The sequence below is a fragment of the Mesocricetus auratus genome, unplaced genomic scaffold (genome assembly GCF_017639785.1).
Source record: "Mesocricetus auratus isolate SY011 unplaced genomic scaffold, BCM_Maur_2.0 Super-Scaffold_100027, whole genome shotgun sequence".
NCBI classification, from domain to species: Eukaryota; Metazoa; Chordata; class Mammalia; order Rodentia; family Cricetidae; genus Mesocricetus; species Mesocricetus auratus.
Window position 1 is genome coordinate 7924048 of NW_024429208.1, and position 20365 is coordinate 7944412.

General features: G+C 54.9%; 1 protein-coding gene across 1 annotated transcript; it reads right to left on the minus strand.

Annotated features, from left to right (window-relative positions):
- Nucleotides 1-8051: 8051 nt before the first annotated feature.
- Nucleotides 8052-19997, minus strand: Sik1 (salt inducible kinase 1). The gene is made up of 14 exons (XM_005070689.4): nucleotides 19893-19997; nucleotides 19084-19254; nucleotides 18478-18594; nucleotides 15833-15896; nucleotides 15532-15693; nucleotides 15284-15408; nucleotides 15072-15195; nucleotides 13643-13866; nucleotides 13248-13403; nucleotides 12741-12863; nucleotides 12431-12647; nucleotides 11744-12025; nucleotides 10928-11156; nucleotides 8052-10507 (listed from the first exon to the last, which is right to left on the minus strand). The coding sequence occupies exons 2-14, from the start codon at nucleotides 19237-19239 to the stop codon at nucleotides 10156-10158; spliced, it is 2331 nt and encodes a 776-aa protein (XP_005070746.1). The 5' UTR covers nucleotides 19240-19254; nucleotides 19893-19997; the 3' UTR covers nucleotides 8052-10155.
- Between the last annotated feature and the right edge of the window lie 368 nt (nucleotides 19998-20365).

Genomic DNA, 20365 nt, shown 5'->3' on the forward strand with positions numbered 1-20365 from the left:
CTCTGGCCCGGGCCCGGGAGAAGCAGCAGGGCGCGGAGGGAGGTGGGTGGCAGCCACACTGTCGTTCCATATGCCTTTGTCTACTCCAACCAGGAGGGTGTGTTTGTTTAAGGATGTCTCTTCTGGCAGCCGAAGTCTGTTTCAAAGCAGAAACACAACAGAGCGGGGAAGGAGGAAAAGTCTCTCCACCGGGGAAAATATTTCCTCTTTTCAAATGAGGACCCTGAAGTCTGACTTCCCCTGAGCCACCGAAACCCAGAGAGGACATAGCACACTTGGGTCCCCACACCAGGGTCAGGGTCAGCCACACCAAGAGAGTCCTGGTGTCTCCATGCTGTAATTGCAGATTCTTCACACCGGGAACGCCAGGGTCTGGGCTTTTGCAGGAGTCTCCCGAATCAAGTTACCACAAACCCAGTGGCTTACTGTTACAAAGATTTATTCTGCTGAGTTCTAGAAGTCCCCGATGTGAAAACAAGGTATGCGTCCCTTCATGGTCTTCCGACAGGCCACGTTCCTCCAGTGGCCCCAGAGAAGGCTCTAATTTTACCTTCTCATTCATTTTCTGGTGACCCACAGTGGTCCTTGGCTGGTGTCAGTCACTCCAGTCCTGCCTCCACCTTCGCGGAGCCTTGTCTCCACGCGTCTGTTTACAAAGCCACCTCCTTTCAGACACCAGATAGATCAAGCTTAGGCAGTCCCAGGCAGGGCTTGGACATAGGGAGGCTCTGTCAGTTGAAAGCTCAAGAAAAGCCGGAGTCTGCTGTGCCCAGGGCCATGAGCTCAGCCTTGAGACCCAGAGCTCTCTGCCCTGTACTCCTTAGCACGAGCGTGGGTTTGCATCTCAGGTAGAGCAGGCAGGAGGTGTGTGATCAGGGAAGCCCACTTTCCTTATGGCTACAGGAACTGCTTTCCTACTTTAAGGAAGAGGGTGGTCAGCCCTTTTGGCCTACAGAAGCCAGAAGGCAGCGCAGCCTCCAGACATGGCCTTTTTGCCCTCCCTTGCTAAGCCCAGAGGCCTCAGTTTCCCCGTCTCCACATGGAGCTCATAAGGGGTGTTATGGCAGGGGGGTAGAGATAATTCATGAGACAGTGGATTTACCCTACTGTTCCCAGTCTCACAGTTCCTGCCCCCCAGAACCATGGTGGCTAGGGACATTTTCTCCCAGAGGAGGGGCTGGGAGCAAAGACAACTCAGGCCCTGCCTCAGAAAAAGCTTCCTGTTTCTGACCTGTAAAACAGGGATCAGCCACAAGAACATCAAGGTGGAAGGTGTCAGGAACCAGAGACAGTGGCATTGATGACATGGTCACAGTGTTCATGACTTAGGGGGACAGGCCTCTGAGTATGCAGCGTCAGATATGGGGGACAGCTTAGCCATTGGCCTCAGGAAGCAGTGGACAAGGCTCTCACTGACAGCCTACTTGAGAGCCCCTCGGGGAAGAAATGAGACCAGAAGCTCTGTGGGGTGAGAGCTGGCGGCTCTGCGGGGAACGGGAGCTCAGGGTGCCCGGGAACAAAGAGGGACCTCCGTATGTGCAGCTCACACACATGGGAAGCCAGCGCTGAATGACAAGGTCTGGGGTATCAAACAACTCGGCTCAAGGCACAAGTACTTGTCTGAGGCTGTGTCCTCATGCAGGTGAGGGGCTCAAGGTAGCTGACACTTGTCCCAGCACCCTTGGCCACCCTATATCCCATGTTGGCTGCCTGCTACTGATCATGGCTAACCAACCCACAATAGCGGTCGGCCTTGACCTCAGTGAAGCCCAGGAGTCTTCCTCCTTTTCATTCGGTGGCACTGCTGAGATGGCCCCTCTCCCTAGCGGGACTTTGGCCTTAGACTCATACAAAGAGTCCCAGCTGCCATTTGCCAATCATATATGAGAAACCCTCTTTGCTGGCTTGTGACTTCTGCGTGCCCATGATGGGCCTACTTTAATTCTTCAGGCAGAGGTTCTGAGCAGGGCAGCATCTTCTTAGCTATGCCGTGCCTCAGGTCCTGGAATATTCCAGCTGGGCCTGGAGAGCTGTGGACAGTGTGACTCCTGAGTGGCTACTAGCAAGCCATGCCTGTAAGAGGCGACGCTCTCCCCATGACTCAGGCGGCAGGGACTATGGGCTGTCATGCTATTTCAGGGAAATAATTATACCCATGCTAAGGGGGAGCTCGCCCATGAAATGTCTTAAGAGCATCGCCTAGCACAGCCTGCCTGCAGCTCCGGGCATGGGTGAAGGTGGGCAGAGCGCCTGCGAGCCCCAGGTGTCTGAAGTCTCTCAAAGGTGGCAAGAGCATAGCATCTAGGGCTGGGGCTGGGAATGAAGTTCAGCTGTTGAGGCCTAAATGCTAAATCCGGATCCCAAGCTCCTGGCCCTACGCTTCCCCATCAGAAACTAATGTACTTGGCATGAGCCAAACCAAGTGCTTTGCAATGACACACAACACAGCTGGAGTTTTCCAGGCATTCCCCATACCTCATTCTGCTGGGCCTGCTATGGCTTGTCCTCAGGCAGCTGGGCACCTGCTGTTACGGCCTCCTGGCTGGCAGGAGTGGGCTGGAGTTCTGTAGTTCTGCCTGGTGTGTGTGTGTGTGTGTGTGTGTGTGTGTGTGTGTGTGTGTGTGTGTGTGTGCGTGTGTGTGTGTACACTCTACCTACAGCTGGAGGGTCCAGAAACCACATGGATGAATGACTGGCCTTTGTGTCCAGCTGGGGTCTGGAAGGGTAGAACTTGTTGAGTTTGACTTCATGCCTTTTGATAGCATCTGCTGGTGGGTTTTAAATGTCTTTCACTATTATCCTTGGGGTGGTCATAAAAGCAAATCTTCTAGGAGTGTCATTCTAGAAAATATGATAAAAGCCAGTGAAACTCACAGCCCCTTGCCCTCTAATTCCCACAGCTTACTCGAAAATGAAATCGAAACTCTGAATAGCTCTAGATGTATTTCTTAAATTGAATTTGGAGTTTAAAACCTCCTACAAAGAAATGCCTCCAGTGACAAATTCCACTAAACATGAAAGAAAGAAAAAGAAAGAAAGGAAGAAAACCACTTTCTCAAACATTTAAATTCAAGTCAGACACTGGCAAGATGTCCCTAAAATTCATACAAAGGACCTACAAATTATTTATATATATATATATATATATTCTAAAACCATCAGCATGGACAGATTTCTTAGAAAGATACAAAAAGCCAAAAGCCCGTAGCCACAGGACAAAAAAACAGTGGATTACAATTTGTCAAAATGCACAAGTTAAATTTACTAAAAACTTCAACTCTTTTCAAATGAAAGGCAAGCCTCACATTGAAAGCTTGCTGTCTCTCTTTCAAGTGTATCTGTATACACAAACCCACGTAGCAAAGAGACTTACATGATGACTGTATCAAGAATGTCAATAATTCAATAATTAGGGGTCAGGTAAGCCAACGAAATACTAGCAAGGAGCAAGGGGCACGGCCCAGTAGCAGAGAAGGGATGCGCACAGTGTGCGTGAGCAAGGGGCACGGCCCAGTAGCAGAGAAGGGATGCGCACAGTGTGCGTGAGCAAGGGGCACGGCCCTTCTCTAAGGGATGCGCACAGTGTGCGTGAGGTTGGGGTCAAATCTTAGCACCACAGAGAGGAAGAGTAGTGAACAAACTGAAAGAAACCTGAAAAACAGGGTGATTCTCTTGGTCCATGACATGGTTCTTAAGGTGCTCGGTGAAAAGGAGCATGCACTGGATGTGGTGGCATACACCAGCAACACCAGCAACACCAGCAACACCAGCAACACCAGCAGTGGGGAGGCTGAGGAAGGCATGGTGACGAAAGAGCAAACTAAAATCGCAAAAAGGTGCTGCTGTCACTATTTGCAACAGAGCACGGCTAAAGAGTAAAACAAAACAAAACAAAACACCCTGACGATACCAAATGCGAACAGGACTTTGCACATTGCAGCCAGAGGTCTGAGGTGGGGCAGCTGCTCTGCAGGGCAGTGCGTCAGTTTCATGCAAGGTTGGCACTGTCATGCCCTGCCGTCCAGCTGTTGCCCTCTGACCTATATCACCCCAGAGAAATGAAACCGTCCCCACCCAGACTGGCACGCAAACACTGCAGTGCCATTTCTAATAGCCAGAAGCTGGAACTCAACCACGTGCCCGTCGCCAGGTGTCTGGGTAAACACACGGTGATGTGTATGCACCAGGGAGGCCACTCAGCAATTAAAGGAGTGAGCGAGTGACCCATGGTGCATCCGGTAAGTCTCCACCCAGTAATGCCAAGGAAGGAAGCCAAACTCAGGATGCCACCCTGCGTGTTTCTGTAGAAAACTTTAGAAAGTGTCAACCAACCTGCAGTGACAGAAGTAGGTCCTCTAGCACCTGGGATGGGGACAGCAGATGCTACTACCCAGTAGGAATGTTCCACATGCAGCATGCCCTGGACCATCTGTAGTACAGGCTCTTTGAACGGAAAGTCAGGACAGGGGCTTGGGATTGCTCAGTATGGCCCAAATCTCCCCACGCACCCACCTCTTTTCTGGGGGTCCTTTGGGGATGCCTCTTCTGTTGAACCTCGGACGTATCTTCCCTCCTGCAAGCAGGGTGGAGGGTTCTGCTTTCCACCCAGCCTCTTGCTGGCTGGAGAGTTTGTAAAATGCACCTTTGGGGGCCTGGAGACGCAGCTCAGTTGGCAGAGCTGAAGTCTCGGTTCAATCCCCAGCACTGGATTAGCCAACTGTGTGGCTCATGCCTGTTATCCCAGCATTTGGGACACAGAGGCAGGAGGATCAGAAGTTCAGGGTCATCCTTGACTACGAGGGTTTAACAAGACGAGATCCTGTCTCGAAAAAGCAAAGAAAATGTATCTTTCCCGTGGACTGCAAAGAAAGCTTGAGGCACCTGCTGGGGAAGCCTGATTCCAGCCCCCACTCCCGGGGGCTGTCCCGGGGAGAAGGGGAAACACCAGCATTGTTGGAGCTGGCCCCTGGGTCTCCTGAGTGTTCTAAAGCCCTCTCAGTGTTTTAGAGATTTGACATTCAAACAGGCCAAATGACGCTAATGAAAGTGGAGAGGCAGCAGTTCTCTGAGGCAGGGGCACTGAAACGCTTCAACTCCACTGAACTCCTAGCCACAAGCCACGCCCGATTCCCAGGCCTTAAAGAAACCCCACTAGATCTTCTTCAAGGCCCATACAGCAAGACCAAGGTCATGTTTCCTCGAATTGGTGCTTGCCAAACCCCTCACCCGTGTGTCCTCTAACACACCCCAACTTCATTCTAGAAGAGAAACTGGATTTTTTTTTCTCTTCTGCCCACAGGAGTCAGTTCCTCCTCAGTCAGACTCAGTTCCCATTCTGAAGGCCCCACCTGGAACAGCCTCACATCCCAGTGCATGCTGGGATGCAGAGGAGGAAGCAGGTCCCATTCCTCAAGATTGCCAAGAGAAGTCCTTCCAACCTGTGGTTTTTGCAGAGACGGCCAGCCTGCCATCAAACAATAAAAATACCTCATTGGCCAAAGAGCATCTAGGGGCTGCTGGGCGAAGGCTGCCACTTCCTGTAGGAGTTGGCACCCTCGGTGTGAGTGTTAGGACAGGTAGGTGGGCCTGGAGATGTGTGGCCAGTTGACAACTCTCCTTCTTGGGGCGGGAGGAAGGAAGCTCTGTCCTGTCCTTGCTGAGGATGACGCTTAGGGATATCACTGTGTTTGCCTAGTGCCCACAGCATCCAGGCAGACACTGTGCTGTCCCTGTGTGTCATAAACTAGTCAGAACCCACACAGCCCTAAGAGGCGACACCGTGGCTGAGTGTACCACGTTGCAAACAAGAACACTAATGCACAGTCCATCCAGGTCATCTGTCTACTGTCACAGGCCTGGAAAGCTGAAGAGCCAGGACACAAAGGCAGGCATGTGACAGCAAAGACCACATTCTTAGCCACTGAGACACTGTGTGCTGAGCCCTGTGGGTACTGCTCTATCTTCTATTAGCAAGGACAGAAGTGCCGCTTGCTCCACAGTGGTCACTGCTCCGGGGTATGCCTGGACCCTAGCCAGAAGGATCAGGAGGAAGAAAGCTGAAGAACCCCAGTGCGTTCCATCTCTCAGAAGTGCAGCTGTGTGCTGAGGGGTGTGTGAAAGCACCACTCGGCTTCTCCAGTGGCGGGGCAGGAACGGACACGTCCCTGATGTAAACATCTTGTGAAACTCCCTGGGAAGGTGGGGCCATTTGCAGAGCAAAAATGTTGGCAGTGAGACCTGGGCAGGGTTGGGAAGGGACCTCGCGGCAGGCAAGGGACCTCGCGGCAGGCAAGGGACCCACAACAACAAAGGCTGCTCCTCAGAGGGACTGGAAAAGGTTGTGAGCTCAACTAGCCCAGGTCAGAATTCTAGGGTCTCACAAGTTTCTAGAAGTTTCCCAAGGCTCTGATTTCCACCTCAGGGTCTAGTAGAAGCAACCGGGGAAAGTGTAGCTGATACCCGCTTCCTAAGGAGCTAACACATATGGGTACCCAGTCTCCCTGGGGCACCGCGAGATATATATATATATCTCCTCATTACCCATTTGGAGAGCACCTCCTAGGTGGCGAACTGAGACGTACGTCTACTACTTCACAAGAACACGTGAAAGCTAAATACACAGGGAGACCCAGAGACACGAGTTGTCTGGAGTTGGTCTCAAGTTTTTCACTCAATAAGCAGGTTCTCCGGCACACGGCCACTGCATATGCCATGGAGTCAAGCTGAACGTCTAACTAGAGACTACTGTCCCGAGGCTCGGCAATGACATCACTAAGAACACACAGAGCCAAGCTGAGCCCCTGCCATTTCTCCTGACCTAGGTCCCAGCACCAAAGTCTCTTGGAGGTGTAGTCTGGGTGACTTTCCTCATGGATGACTGACTTAGCAAGACTAGATGTGGTAACCATTTGAAACATACAGCGTGAGCCGCCAAGGCTCATTGGGATCCAAGGAGGCACCCTCACAGCCTTCCATTCCATCTAGTCATCTGAGGGGGCTGGGCTGTGCCCTGGGGACAGTGCTCCTCACAGACGTTCGAGGGTCCCGGCATAGATGCTGGGTTCTCGTCACCTGTAGTGGCATGTCCTTGTTTTGAGTCTTGTGTTTCTCCATGGGTCCTTCTGGCAGCTACTGTCCATTCACAAAGTCTTTTTTTCTGCAACACTTTTATTATGGCTCCAAAGACGCAACGTGAAACGTGCTAGCCTGCTTCTGGGCACACAGTTCAGTAGTATATCTATGCAGTCACACCCCCAGAAGCATCTCACTGTCCCAAGCTGGATCTCTGTCCCTGTTAAAAACAGACGCTCTTTCCTAACCTTTGTTACGTTCTGAGTTTGACTACTCTAAGGCCCTCATAGAAATGCAGTCATATTGCCTCTGCCTGCTGTAAATGATTTACCTCATTAGGTACATCCTCCGGATTCACTCAGGCTAGGGTTCTTTGCACTTAGACAGCTAATGCTTCACTATGGGGAGGGTCCACATTCTGCCCATCTATTCATCCATGAATGGATACTGGGTTTGCTTCTAAACTTTGACCTCTGATTGTACTCCTGGGAACCTGGTGTGTAAGCATCTGAGACAAGTTTTTGAGTACAGGCCCAAGGGAGGTAACTGTCCCATTATTCTCTATGGAGTTGGCATCATGGTACCTCGCCACTGCAGGGCACTTGGGCTCCATTCCAGGGCCGGTCATCTAATTGTAAAGAGGTGGAAGATTTTTACCCAGAGGAGCTGCACTATGAGACTGTCCTATTCTGAAAGGCAGTGAAGACTTACATCAGGGGAGTTACTCTGTGAAATTCTTCAAACACTTGTAAAGGCTTAAGCCTTCTAGAATTTGTAAAGGGATTCAGAGAACATTTGGAGAAAGGGGGAGGAGGCAAAGAGGGCAACAGCCACAGGAAGGAAAAGCCTGTTTCAGGCTTTGGGCTAAGACAGGCCACCATGGCAGGCCTGGACACAGCCCAGCCCTCTGCATGCAACAGGCCCCGGATTGCTGGGGCCTTATAACAGTGTCTCAAAGGAAGGCGCTTCCAGAGGTGAACCAAGGGAAAGTCAGGGTTTCCCCCCAAATATTTTATTTAAATATTAAATTAAAAAAACATACATCAACTAATCATTTGGCATACGTTTCTCATATTAACATGAGAAATGAAACAATTCCATCATAGTAAAAAAAAAAAGCAAAAACAAAACAAACCATTATATACATCCGAGATCACGTAGTGTCTTTAAATAGGCGATTCCATTACAGTCCAGGACAGGGCTGTGAGGATCTACAAAAACACACCACACACGCCAAAAAAACAAGAACTTAAAACCATGACGTTACTGTCCCCCAGAGAGGGTCGACAGTGACTAGAAGACACAGAAACTGCCAGAAAGTAAAGTGCTTGTCGCTTCTGACACACAGCAGTGGCCAGGCCTTTGATCTGTGGTATCCAGACAGGAACTGTGGGAGACAAGCGCTGGCTGCCCAGGCCGCTGGGTGCTTCCCCGATCCACACGTCTGGTGAGTCGGCAGGAGGGACGCTTTTTGGCTTGTTCTATGGAGGGCACCAGTTCTGACCCAGAAGAATGGCCTCTCACCTGTCTTGAGAGCAAGTGGTACAAGATGGGCCACAGGGCCGACAGGGAGGGCCGTGCTGTGACGTCAGGCTGAGGGCAGCCTCTTCCTGGCCTCGGGTAACTCGGTCATTCAATCTTTGGCTTTTAAAAGTGCCTCCTTTCTTCTCCCTTAATGACCCCAGGCTAATACTGCGGTGGTGAGATGCCATAGTGGAGTCACCTGGGAGGCAGAGGGACAGACGCCTGACACAGAGCGGGTGGGAAGGGGCGGCATCCCTGGTTCCTTCTAGAGGCTTTCAGATGACAGAGCTGTGCCTACCAAGTAGACCCGCCCTTGTCAGGGGGACCGCCCCTTTCCTGACACCTCTACCCTGGGTGGAGGTGGGCGGCCTGCGGCCCCTTCAACACAAACGTGGTGCAGATGGGGACACTTCTTAATGTGACCAAGGGAGGTTTAAGCCAGGAACACAAAAGTGTATACAAAATAGAAAAAATAAGTAGTGTCTGTCTCCTATTTATATACATATACAGTATTTGCTTACAAAAGAAACTTTACAAACACTGACCTATACTCAGCTTCCTGGAAAGCCAGCCAGACGGAGCCCAGGCCTGGGTGCCAGGGTGTTAGGAAAGGTCCCAGACTAAAGGCAGGTGGTCATAACCAAGATGCCCGCTGGCTGCCTGGGCCCTTCTGGTCACAGCCCCTTGGTATTGCACAATTTCCCCGTCAGGTGCTCTTGTTGGACCCTGATAATGAAATGCGTAAAAATCTGGTAATTAGCAGCGGAGTCAAGATACACGGCAGGAAGGAACTTGTTGGCTTCCTTGCGGTGTGAGGGGCTCTGGGCCAAGTGACCATGGGACCGAGTGCCCACCTGCAGGTCCCTACCCCTTCCAGTCCTTTGTGGTTTCCTCTGAATAAGCCTGGCAAACTGACTTGAGCAGCTATAAAACTCAAGCACAAATTCGACAAGGTTGTCCTCTGGCTGGCAGGGAAATCCCGACAACGGTCTTCCCCTAGGCCAATCCTGGCTGTTCTAAAACCCACACGGAAAGCAGCAAGTTCACAGTTTTTGTTAAAGCATAACCATTTCAGAAGTGGAGAGCTGTGAACCCAAACCCAAAACGACGCCAACCAACACACAGGCATGTGCCACACTCGGCGCTGCTCCCTCTGGGGACATCCGAGCTCATCAAGTTACGATGATGAACTGCAGACAGGAGTGTAGGTTCCCGAGCAGCGTGGCCCCTCTCTTCTCCCTCACCTCACTTCCCCTCCCCTCCACCCACCCACATGACACACCCTCAATTATTATTTTTCTTCAGAAAGTTTCAGTCCCTATTCATCATTGAGGTCACTCAGTGCAAGGAAAAAAACAAAACAAAACAAAAATCCTAAAAAGCCCATACACCAAACATATTGCTTGTTTCACTTCTAGAAAGTTCTTGGCTTTGAGTCCGAAACCATCTTCACATACTCTGAAATTATTGCTTGGAAGAGTCAATGGGCCGTGGGGGGTGCGGGGTGCAGCAGGGCCATCCTCACTGCACAGGGGGGTGCGGGGTGCGGTAGGGCCACCCTCACTGCACCAGGACAAATGTCCCCCGCTGGCCAGAGGTCAAGTCCTCCATCTCACAGTCCCCCTGGGGCAGCCCAGCAGGGTCACAGCTCGGGGCCAGCCTGGTGAGGCACGGTGGCAGGGGTCCGTCGGGCAGAGCCACTGGGCCAGCACTGATGTGCAGGTGGGTATCCAGGAGCTGTGCAGCAGACGCCACAGGGGACACGCCAGCCTGGAGGAGCGGTGCTGGCAGCAGCGGGATCCCAGACACGAGGAGGCCGTCACAGGGAGTGAGCATGTATGGGACAGGGGACGCTTGGGGGCCCTGCGGGCAGCCAGGTGAAGTGACTGAGTGGTGTTGTAACTGGAGTAGCCTGAGGAGGAGAGATGGGGAGGGGATAGGTCACTTCTCTGGGCCCTGCCCAAAATCACTCCGGTTTCCACATGGCCCAGGTGGGTCCCACCCACCTCAGAGCTGCTCTTGGCAGATGAAGTTTCACAGAGCTCTGTGAGTGACATGACACATCCCTGAGCCATCCTGCCCTAACTCCCAGCTCTTGTGGCAACACAGATGCCAGCTCGACAGGACGGTCTTGGCCACCACTGCCCTCCACCCACAAAGGGTTACTAACCCTGCCCGCTGCCCCTCCTGGCCCTCTCCCTGACAACAAGGTGCCAGGCTCCAGAGACCTCACTGATGGACATCTTGGCACACAGGGAGGTGGGCTGCTTGTGTCACGGGCTCCTTCTGGGAAGGGCAGAGAGCACAGGGAGGTTTTGTCAGGCGGGCCTACCTCTGCTGGTGCAGCACCTCTTCGAGCAGGCTCCTGCCTTCCCGACCGCCAGCCGTGCAGCCTTGCAGGCCTGAGCTTGGGGCAGGGGCGTGGAAGGTACTCATGCCTCCTCGGGGAGCTCGGATGGAGGACTGGCACACCTGGCGTGCCAACCCTTTGATCTTGTTCAGCCCCAGGAACCCCTTGGTCCTTGCATTTTTCCTCAGCTGCTGCCGAAAGGCCTTCAGCCCTGTGGAAACAAGAGCAGGGGTTAGCAGGCCCGGCTCTAGATTGTGGCCACAGGCCTTCGGCCTGCCACTGCTTCCATGCCCTGAGGAGGAGGGAAGTAAAAAGGGTAATTGGGCAGCAGTGCCCTGTGGGGCTTGGCAGCTGCCAGCTCCTAAGCCCAACACCTCCCCCTCCCCCATGGCTAGTCTTCTTCCCAATAAGACAGGTGTGTCCAGGTGAGCTGTGGAGGAGGGGGTGTGCAGTGATGTGGGCTCTTGGGGCTCCGAGGACCTCACAGGTACCCCTGACCCTGAGTGGCAGGGAGAAACCCAAGCAGGTACGGGACCGCTTTTGTCAGGGTCCCTCCTTGACTGTGGCTTTCCTGTCAGGCAGCAGCTGCTGCTCAGAATGGTTGTCCCTTGCACTCAGGGACAACCCTGTCAGCTAGGCTGCCCAGAGCTGGGGTGGCACCTCCAGCCTGTCTGAGGAGCACCGATGGTCCTGCCCAGGCTGGGGATGGGACGTTAGCTTCCACCAAGGACAGAGATAGCCTGCCAGGACAGTAGTCTCTCCTGGGGCATGAGGGACGGGCACGGAAAGGAACCTTACCTTGAGTGAGTGAGGTATCTGACGCCCTCCGTCCCTCCTGGAAGCTGACAGGAAGTAGAACAGCTGTGCCCAGACCTGCCTGAGCCTGTAGCACAGGGGTGGCCGACTGGGAGCCCAGGAAAGGCGAGGCTAATCTGACTGGAGAGCTGGTGCCCAGCAGCCCTGGGGTGGCCAGGCCACCGCTGAGCCCCGCGGGACCTTCGCTAGCAGAGAATGGGAGGCAGCTGTCAGAGCTGGTTCCTTCTGAGGGACTTGCTGTGGCAGAGGAGGAGACGATTATGCCTGTGGAGACATCGAGTGCTTGAGAAGGCTGCACACCCAACGGTCACTGCCTGAGGGACAGGGTACTTGGCCTGTTAGTGAGGGAGGCAGTGGTGTGGTACTCTCCAACCTGACCCTCAACTAGGCCATCAGAAGCCAGAGGCTCTGCCTTTGAGCCCTCAGGTGCAAGGGCAGGTGGCGCTAGCGACACTCAGGCCCCAGGACAGGAAGAGGCCCAAGGCCAAACACCTGCTCTCTGGGGCCGAGGACAGCCAAGGGGTGTCCCACTACTGAGAGGAGCACAGGCGAGTCCAAGTCTGAACCACGGGTCACTGAAACAAAAGGCTGACTGGAGGAGGACTCGCTTCGTGGGTTCAGCATGGTCTTGACCCTCACCCCAGATGCTGGGTCTCTGGGGACACTTACAAGGAGGGTTGAACGGGGAGAAATGGGTGGAGACTTCAGCCAGTGTATGCCTCCGGCCTGTGCTGCCAGGCAAGGGCTCCTGGGCCTCCTGCTCCTCCTCCAGGCCGGGACCCTGCCTGGCCTCCTCGCTGATAGCTGTGTCCAGTAGGCTGTTTGGGGAGATGGAACGGTGCCGGAACACGCCACTGCAGCTGGTATCCACAGGGAAGAATAAGGGCTGCAAGGGAGGGACAGAGGCCGTGACTTCTAGGGCTCTAAGGATGGGTACTGGTGGAGCACAGCCACTGAGAAGGAGCAGGCCGGCTCTCACCTGAAGTGAGCTGTGGAGGTCACAGTCCATGTCGGCCTGCAGGACAGACTGGGCCAATGCCTGGGGCTGCGGGCACAGCAGAGAGGGCCGGAAAGGCTCACATGGGAGGATTTCTTGAGGCACCTGAGAGGAGGGAGGGATTTTCAGGAGGCGGTTCCAGGGTCAAGGACCAGTGGCAGCCAGCGAACGGGTTTCAGACAAGACAGACAGAAGCCAGCCGACTGCGCTTGGGGCTCAGGATTCTGGGCCATCATCTGGGGGCCACATGCACACACAGGTGGCCAGGAGGAGATGCTCGGGACAAGAACCTGGCCCGCAGTGAAGCAGCCAGAACTCCCTTTCCCCAAAGCCCCTCCTGTCCCCACAGCCTGCAGCTAGGATTGCAATGAGGTCCAAGGGACCGCCCAGAGAGTCAGTGCCATGTCCAAGCATGGGATTCCGAGCTCTGAGGGGACAACTCAGAGTCAGGGGACAGGAGCAGGGCTCTGCGAGAGAGCTCACCCTCACCTCCAGACTGCTGAGGTCCGAGCTTCTGAGCCGGGGCTGCCTGGGAGGTGCGGGGCTGGGCCGGGATGAGGGCTGGTTGCTTCGGTGCTCCTTGAGGCGCTCCAGCAGGAGGTAGTAAATGGCAGCGAAGTGGTTGTAGCTGCTGTTCTGCAGGGACTGGCGAACAAGGTCAGTGGGGTCAGAGTGAGGCCCTGGCTGCAGTGACCACTGGGCTTCCCTGTGAGGTTATTCCCAGGTAATTCTCAGGCAGCCATGACTATCCCTAGAGAAGGGCACAAGCTGGCCCCTAAATTAGACTGTACCGTTTTTAACTCCACGGGCAAGGGCCTGCCTTGCCTGAGAAAGCCGACCCCGCCGTTCCTGGACGCGAGGCACGGGCAGGGTTACGCGCTCACCTCCACTGTCCTCTGCCGGTCGATGCCGAGGGCCTGCATGATGGCGAGCACCTGCTCATTGTAGTCGCCCAGGTTGGAGGTGTAGCCCTGCATGGAGTAGGTGGGGTCAGCCTGCTGCAGGAGGGTGGGGTCAGCCTGCATCCATCGGTGCTGGCGGATCTGGGCAATGGTGATGCGCTTGGCGGGGTCCACTACCAGCATGCGACGGATCAGCGTCTCACAGTCTGAGGAAGTAAAGGGCTCACACTCACAGGATGCTGGGCCTGGGGGCTCATTCCCACTCCCACAGCAGAGCCCACCAGCCAGCAAAACCACCCGCACGATAGTCAAGAAGCCTGAAGTTGGCATTATAGGCGTCCGTCCTGCTACAGAAAAGAGCCACCATGTTGGGGGCCAGACCCAGGGAAGACACTTTTTTGAATGTTCCCTGTAGAAAACCATTTAGACTCTCCCTCCTGCTGTGGCACACATGAGGTCTGGGGCACACATCCTAGGGTCTGATGCCGGGCAGCAGAAATGTGGAGCCTGACGTGGGTACTGCAGGGGGCTGATGGTGGGGGGCCTGTGGAGGTGGGGGCAATGGTGGGGGGCCTGTGGAGGTGGGGGGCGATGGTGGGGGACCTGCGGAGGTGGGGGCGATGGTGGGGGGCCTGCGGTGGTGGGGGCAATGGTGGGGGGCCTGTGGAGGTGGGGGCGATGGTGGGGGACCTGCGGTGGTGGGGGCAATGGTGGGGGGCCTGTGGAGGTGGGGGGCCGATGGTGGGGGGCTTGCGGAGGGGGGCGATGGTGGGGGGCCTGCGGAGGGGGGCGATGGTGGGGGGCCTGCGGAGGTGGGGGGCCGATGGTGGGGGGCTTGCGGAGGGGGCGATGGTGGGGGGCCTGTGGAGGGGGGCGATGGTAGGGGGACTGTGGAGGTGGGGGGCCGATGGTGGGGGGCATGCAGAGGTGGGGAGCCGATGGTGGGGGGCTTGCGGAGGTGGGGGGCCGATGGTGGGGGCTTGCAGAGGGGGCGATGGTGGGGGGCCTGCGGAGGGGGGGCGATGGTGGGGGGACTGTGGAGGTGGGAGCCGATGGTGGGGGGACTGTGGAGGTGAGGGGGCCGATGGTGGGGGGCCTGCGGAGGTGGGGGGCGATGGTGGGGGGCCTGCGGAGGTGGGGGGGCCGATGGTGGGGGGCCTGCAGAGATGAGGCTTGCAGGAGACAGTGTGCACGGGGAGGTCCCGCACAAGCTGTAAGTAGGGCACTGGGAAAGCTCCTGTGGTTGAGTCTCTCCTGCGGCCTGATCACCTGCACCTGAGTCCTGACTTGACTGACAGACTTGCTAGACTGCTGGGCGGGCACCGCCAAGACCCGCCCACCACCTCTTCCCCAAAGCCACCACCCAGCTTACCCAAGGCTCCCAGGGCAGACCAACTCCACGCCCACCCACCTTGAGACATGAAGAAGGGGATGCGGAACCGGCCCTCCAGCACCCGCTGTCTCAGTGTCGGCAGGTTGGGCCCGTCAAAAGGAAGGGAGCCACAGACGAGGACATACAGCACCACGCCGAGGCTCTGTGAGTAACCAGACAGCTGTGTTGGTGCCCTGTGTGCCAGCTCCAGCCATGTGGTAGCAGGCAGCAGGGTCCAAAGAGGTTCCTACCCAGATGTCCAGCTGGGGGCCTTCATACTCCTTCCCCTCGAAGACTTCAGGAGCTGCATATGGGGGGCTCCCACACCACGTGGACAGGGGCTCTCCTGGCTTGTAGAAATTCCCAAATCCAAAATCTGTGAGGCAGAACAGGCACTGGCATCAGTCTGGGACTGGCAAGTGTTATGGCCTCAGGGTACACTGGAACCAGAGATCCCACAGGGCCTCCCTCGCCCGCCAGCCCGCCATGCTTTTCTGACCTGCCAGCTTGATGTCCATGTTGCCATCCAGAAGCAGATTCTCCGTCTTGAGGTCCCGGTGGACTATGTGATGGTTGTGACAGTACTCCACTGCCGACAGAATCTGCCAGAATTTCTTCCTAGCCTCGTTTTCACTCAGGTGCCCATTCGAAGTCAGGTAATCTGAGGAACAACAAAACAAAGTTACACCCCAAGACATGCTACTACCTGGGGCTGGACAGAGCAGCACTGAGAACCCCAGGAGATGCAGGCATACATGAGAAGGCAGGCTTCACCTAATGCTAAAATGAATGCAGCTCACCGAACATTTCTCCATTTTTTGCAAACTCTGTGACAATGTAAAGCATGTCCTTTGTCTCCATAACCTGAAACACAACAAGAGGAGAAAGGATCTCAACCCCAAGCAACTCTGACTTCTTCAGGAAACTGCCTCCCTCGTTTAAGGTCAGAGAGAGGGAGGGGGAAAGAAACACAACCCACACACAACCCACAACTTTACAAGACTTGGGATAATGCCCCGCTACTTCCTGATCCTGTCTACCCCAGCACCTCTGCTCTTCAAAGGGACAGAGCCACAAACAAGGCTGTACAGGGCAGGTATTTGCCTTGTAGGCCTCCTGGGAGCTCTGGAGGCCATGGACGCCAGAATCCAATGAGCACCCAGGGACAACTGGTCACCCAAGCCAAAAAAAAAAAAAAAAAAAAAAAAGCAAACTGAGTGATCAATACAGATATCCCACCCCCACTTGCTTTATTGACAAGACATCGAGCCTTGAGAACACAGCCTCGCCAGATAAGCTACAGGGATCTGCTCTTTGTACAGCACATTGCTTGGTGTGTGTCAACAGTAACGGTCAATGTCAACATACACCTTCACTGACCGACAACTTTATGTTACCTAAAAAAACTCAAATCATAACTAGCAATAAAGGAAAATTCAGCTTTTTGGTTCTGAAACAAATAAAAAACACTTATGTATATTGCATAGTTTAAATATTTCAGAGGAGGCAGGTATGGTGGATTACACCGGTACTCCCAGAACTCAGGAGGCAGAGGCAGACCTGCCCAAAGCTCAAGACCAGCCTGGGCCACACAGCCAAGCTCCAGGCCAGTCCGTCTACATGTGAAACTGTCTGAATGTAAACAAAAAAACTTTGAAGGAGGGAAAGAGAATGTACTTTGATAGGAAGAAAGCTTTCTTTGAGTTAAAAACCTACTGTTATTCCCTTAAAAGATACTTTAAAGAATCTTAGTCATAAATCTACTAAGAAAATTGTTATTAAAAACCAATACAATTCAGCCAAAAATGTAAAGGTCGATCTCCCTTCCACACAGTGCAGCAGAGGACCCCTGCTTATCCCTTTTCTTGATGGAAGGAAAGGGGACAGAAAACGAACTTAGAGTCCACATCTTTTAAACTTTTAAAACCCTAAATAAACCACGAGTGGTGGCAGACATTTGTAATTCTGGAACTCAGGAGGCTATGGCAGGAGGATCACCACAAGTCTAAGGCTATCAAGACACAGAGTACCGGGTCAGCCAGAGCTATTTATCAACAAATAAAACCAATCAAACATTCCCAACCCACCCCATCCCTACCCAAGGGAGAGAATGAGATGCCCCGACCAGCTGAACGAATGCTAGACATCAGTATCAAGACCAGGGGACCAACTGGTCTTACCAGCCCACCCAATCCTGAAAGCTGAGTCACTGAAGACAGGAGCTAAAATATCCACTCTGGCATTCATCTCCTGGGCAACATTTCCTCGGTGCTATGGCTTTGGCCTGGTGGGCCAGTCGAAGGCAGGGAGCAGAGGAAGGCGCTAAGAGCACCTCTACAGGCAGAAGCATTTGGCCTGGTGGGCCAGTCGAAGGCAGGGAGCAGAGGAAGGCGCTAAGAGCACCTCTACAGGCAGAAGCACAAGAGGCAGCCTGTTCCGAAGGTCAGCGAGGCCCTCTGCCCAGCCCCCTCTCCCAGCACTAGCCATGGAGGAAACTTATCCTCCAGTGCAACTGAAAGATGAAGATTGAAATAAAGCATGACTCCTGAGACACAGCCCAGGGCTCTGTGCTTAGAGACACGGAGGGGCTGTCACCACAGGCCAAACACAAGCTCCAGTGACTTGTCTGCCTTTGTGCTAAGAAGGGCAGCCGGGGTGATTATAAATTACAGTTCTTTCCTCTACAGCACTGTGCACGTGGGTTCTCCAACCGCACACGCATGTCCCCTGTAATCACCTCAGTCTCACAAGGATTCTGGGAGTCACTGATGGGACTAACACCAACACAAGCACATCCAACAGCATTCACAAGGCCTGGCTCTCCTACACCTAGACCCATCTCTCTCTCATGGCAGCAGAAGTGGCCCTTTATCACCAGGCAAGACATGAAGACGATCATCAGGAAACAACCAAGAGACACATTCTCACCTGGGATTAACTGGCAAGTTCCTAGGGCCGAAGTGTCTCCCTGTCCTCACTCCACGCTGTGAGTAACAACGGGAGGCAGGGGCTCAGGGCCCCATCACAAAGGCACAGTAAGCAAAAGTGGAGAGAACGAGCTGCTTTTTTTTTTAAACGTTTAGTATCATCTGCAAAAGGCGGAAGTTTCGAGTTTCCCTCACGTTTGTCCTTCTGCACTAAGCCTGGTGGTACATGTGGCTATTCTCACAGTGACAGGGCTTCATCAACAGACCTCAACACGTCCCAGACTGGAACAAGTAACAATACTAGATAAAACTCGAATGAGGCAAACCAAGGATGACCCAGAGCAAGAGAGTAACTGTCAGTAAAGCTGAGGGACCTAACTGAAGGTGAATCTATTCACTTTGCACTCCCTGGTTCCCACAGCATCAGGAACCCCAGCCACCTTCAGGGTCCATAGGCTTGGGGTGTGGCACGGGAGCAATGGGCACACCCATGGAGCAGTGAGGCTTAGCCAGCTCACCTGGTACAGCTTGATGATATGCGGATGGTTCAGGAGCTTCATGAGCTGGACCTCCCGGTAGATCTTCTCCAGATTGCTAGAATCTAACCGTGTCTTGTCAATTATTTTTATTGCAACCTACAGATTTTAAAAAAAAAAAAAGAAAAGGGGGTATTTTTGTTTAGAAATAAACCTTCAAGTAACCTTAACCTCATCGGCACTTTTTTTTTTGGTGACAAATGAATTTCTCAAACATTTGATGTCTTCAAAAGGTCACAAAAAGTTGGGAGAAAATAAAGGTAGCCACTGACATTATTTAAAGGAGTAGAGGTTAAATAAAAGCCCTTGTATTTGCCATCTAGCTTTACAGGAGGCACTCATTACTGGTTGGTTTTCTATTTTTTGCGCGGGGGTGTGGGGGATTGTTGGTCATTATCTTTGCTGTTCCCCAGTAATTGTACAAATTATGCAGAAACATAATACAAAGCTTTTTTTTTCCCTTTACCAGACTAAACACTGTCATCGTTTACAATTGTGACAATCAACTCTGCAGGACTGAATCAGCTCAGGGGTCCACCCCCTGGATGGATCCACCCCCTGGTTTAGTCTCCCCCAACGCGCGCGCACCTGCGTTTTGGTGACTCGGTGCCGCGCCAGCTTAACCACGGCAAAATTGCCTTTGCCCAGGGTCCGTTCCACGTCGTAAAAGCCCACCCTGAGGGGCTTCTGCTGGCCCTGGCCGGTGCCCGAGGGGACCGCGCTGAACTCCGACATGATCACCATGGCTTCGGGCAGCACCTGCGGGTCAGCGAGGAGTGCGTTTCAGCACCGACTGACGCCGGCCCGACCCCGAACCCCCCACCCCAGCCTGAGCCTCCACGACGCGGCCACCAAAACTGTCCGTCAGGTCACCACGCGTGCGTCCTCGCCGTGTCCCTCCAGCCCGCGGCCCCAGTAGTTTGTCCCCCGAACCTGGATCTCAGCTCGCACCCCCACTTGCTCATTCCTTGACCCCGTGTTCCCCGACCAAAGTCCCCACGAACGGATCCCTCTACCCCAAATCCTCCCTAGCCCTAGCCCTCGGATCCTGGGCTCCTAGTCCGCGCCCCCACGCGCGTGCCCCCTCGATTCCAGGTTCCCTCCGCAAGAACCCCCACGCACGCGCCCCCGACCCCCGGTCCTGACCGGGCACGCGCGCCAGGAGTCCACCCGCGGTCACCCCACGCCAGCCCCTGGATCCCCGGGTCCTAGGTTTGTACCGCGCTCCCGTCCACCCGCGCTCGGTTCCCCAGGACAGGCTTTTAAACCCGGCGCTCGCGGACCCGCCTCCGGGCTCCGACCCGCAACAATGGGGAGCCCGCGGGGCTGGAGTCCTGCCCGCGACCCCACGCGCGCACCTTCGGGCCACGGGGACCCGAACCCGCGCTACCGCTCACCTCCGCCGCCCTCCGTGCGCCCGACCCGGGACGCCGCCCGCTCGACTGCTCGCTCGGCTTCGGCGCCCGCCGTTCGCGCCGCCGCCGCCGCCAACGCTGCCGCCGCCGCCCGGGCCGCGCCGCATGTCAGCGCCCCGCCGCCGCCGGCCGCACGCGGCAACGCCCCGCCCCGCCCCGCCCCGCGCAGGCCCCGCCCCGCCCCGCCCCCCGAGCCCGGCACAGCCCATTGACGTCGCTTTGACGCCAGAGCGACGCGCGGCCCAGTGCCGGTAGAGGGGGAGCGGAGATCGGGCGGTTGCCAAGAGACTGGAGGCTCTGACGCGCGCGCTGGTGAGGCCGTCGCCATGGCGACCGCGGGCGGTGACGTCAGGGGCCGGGCACCGCAGCCTCCCGAGACTGACGGCGCCCCCTGCCGGGCACGGGCGACACTGCCGTGGCCCACGGGCCAGGAGACCGAGCCTGCTTGGGGACAA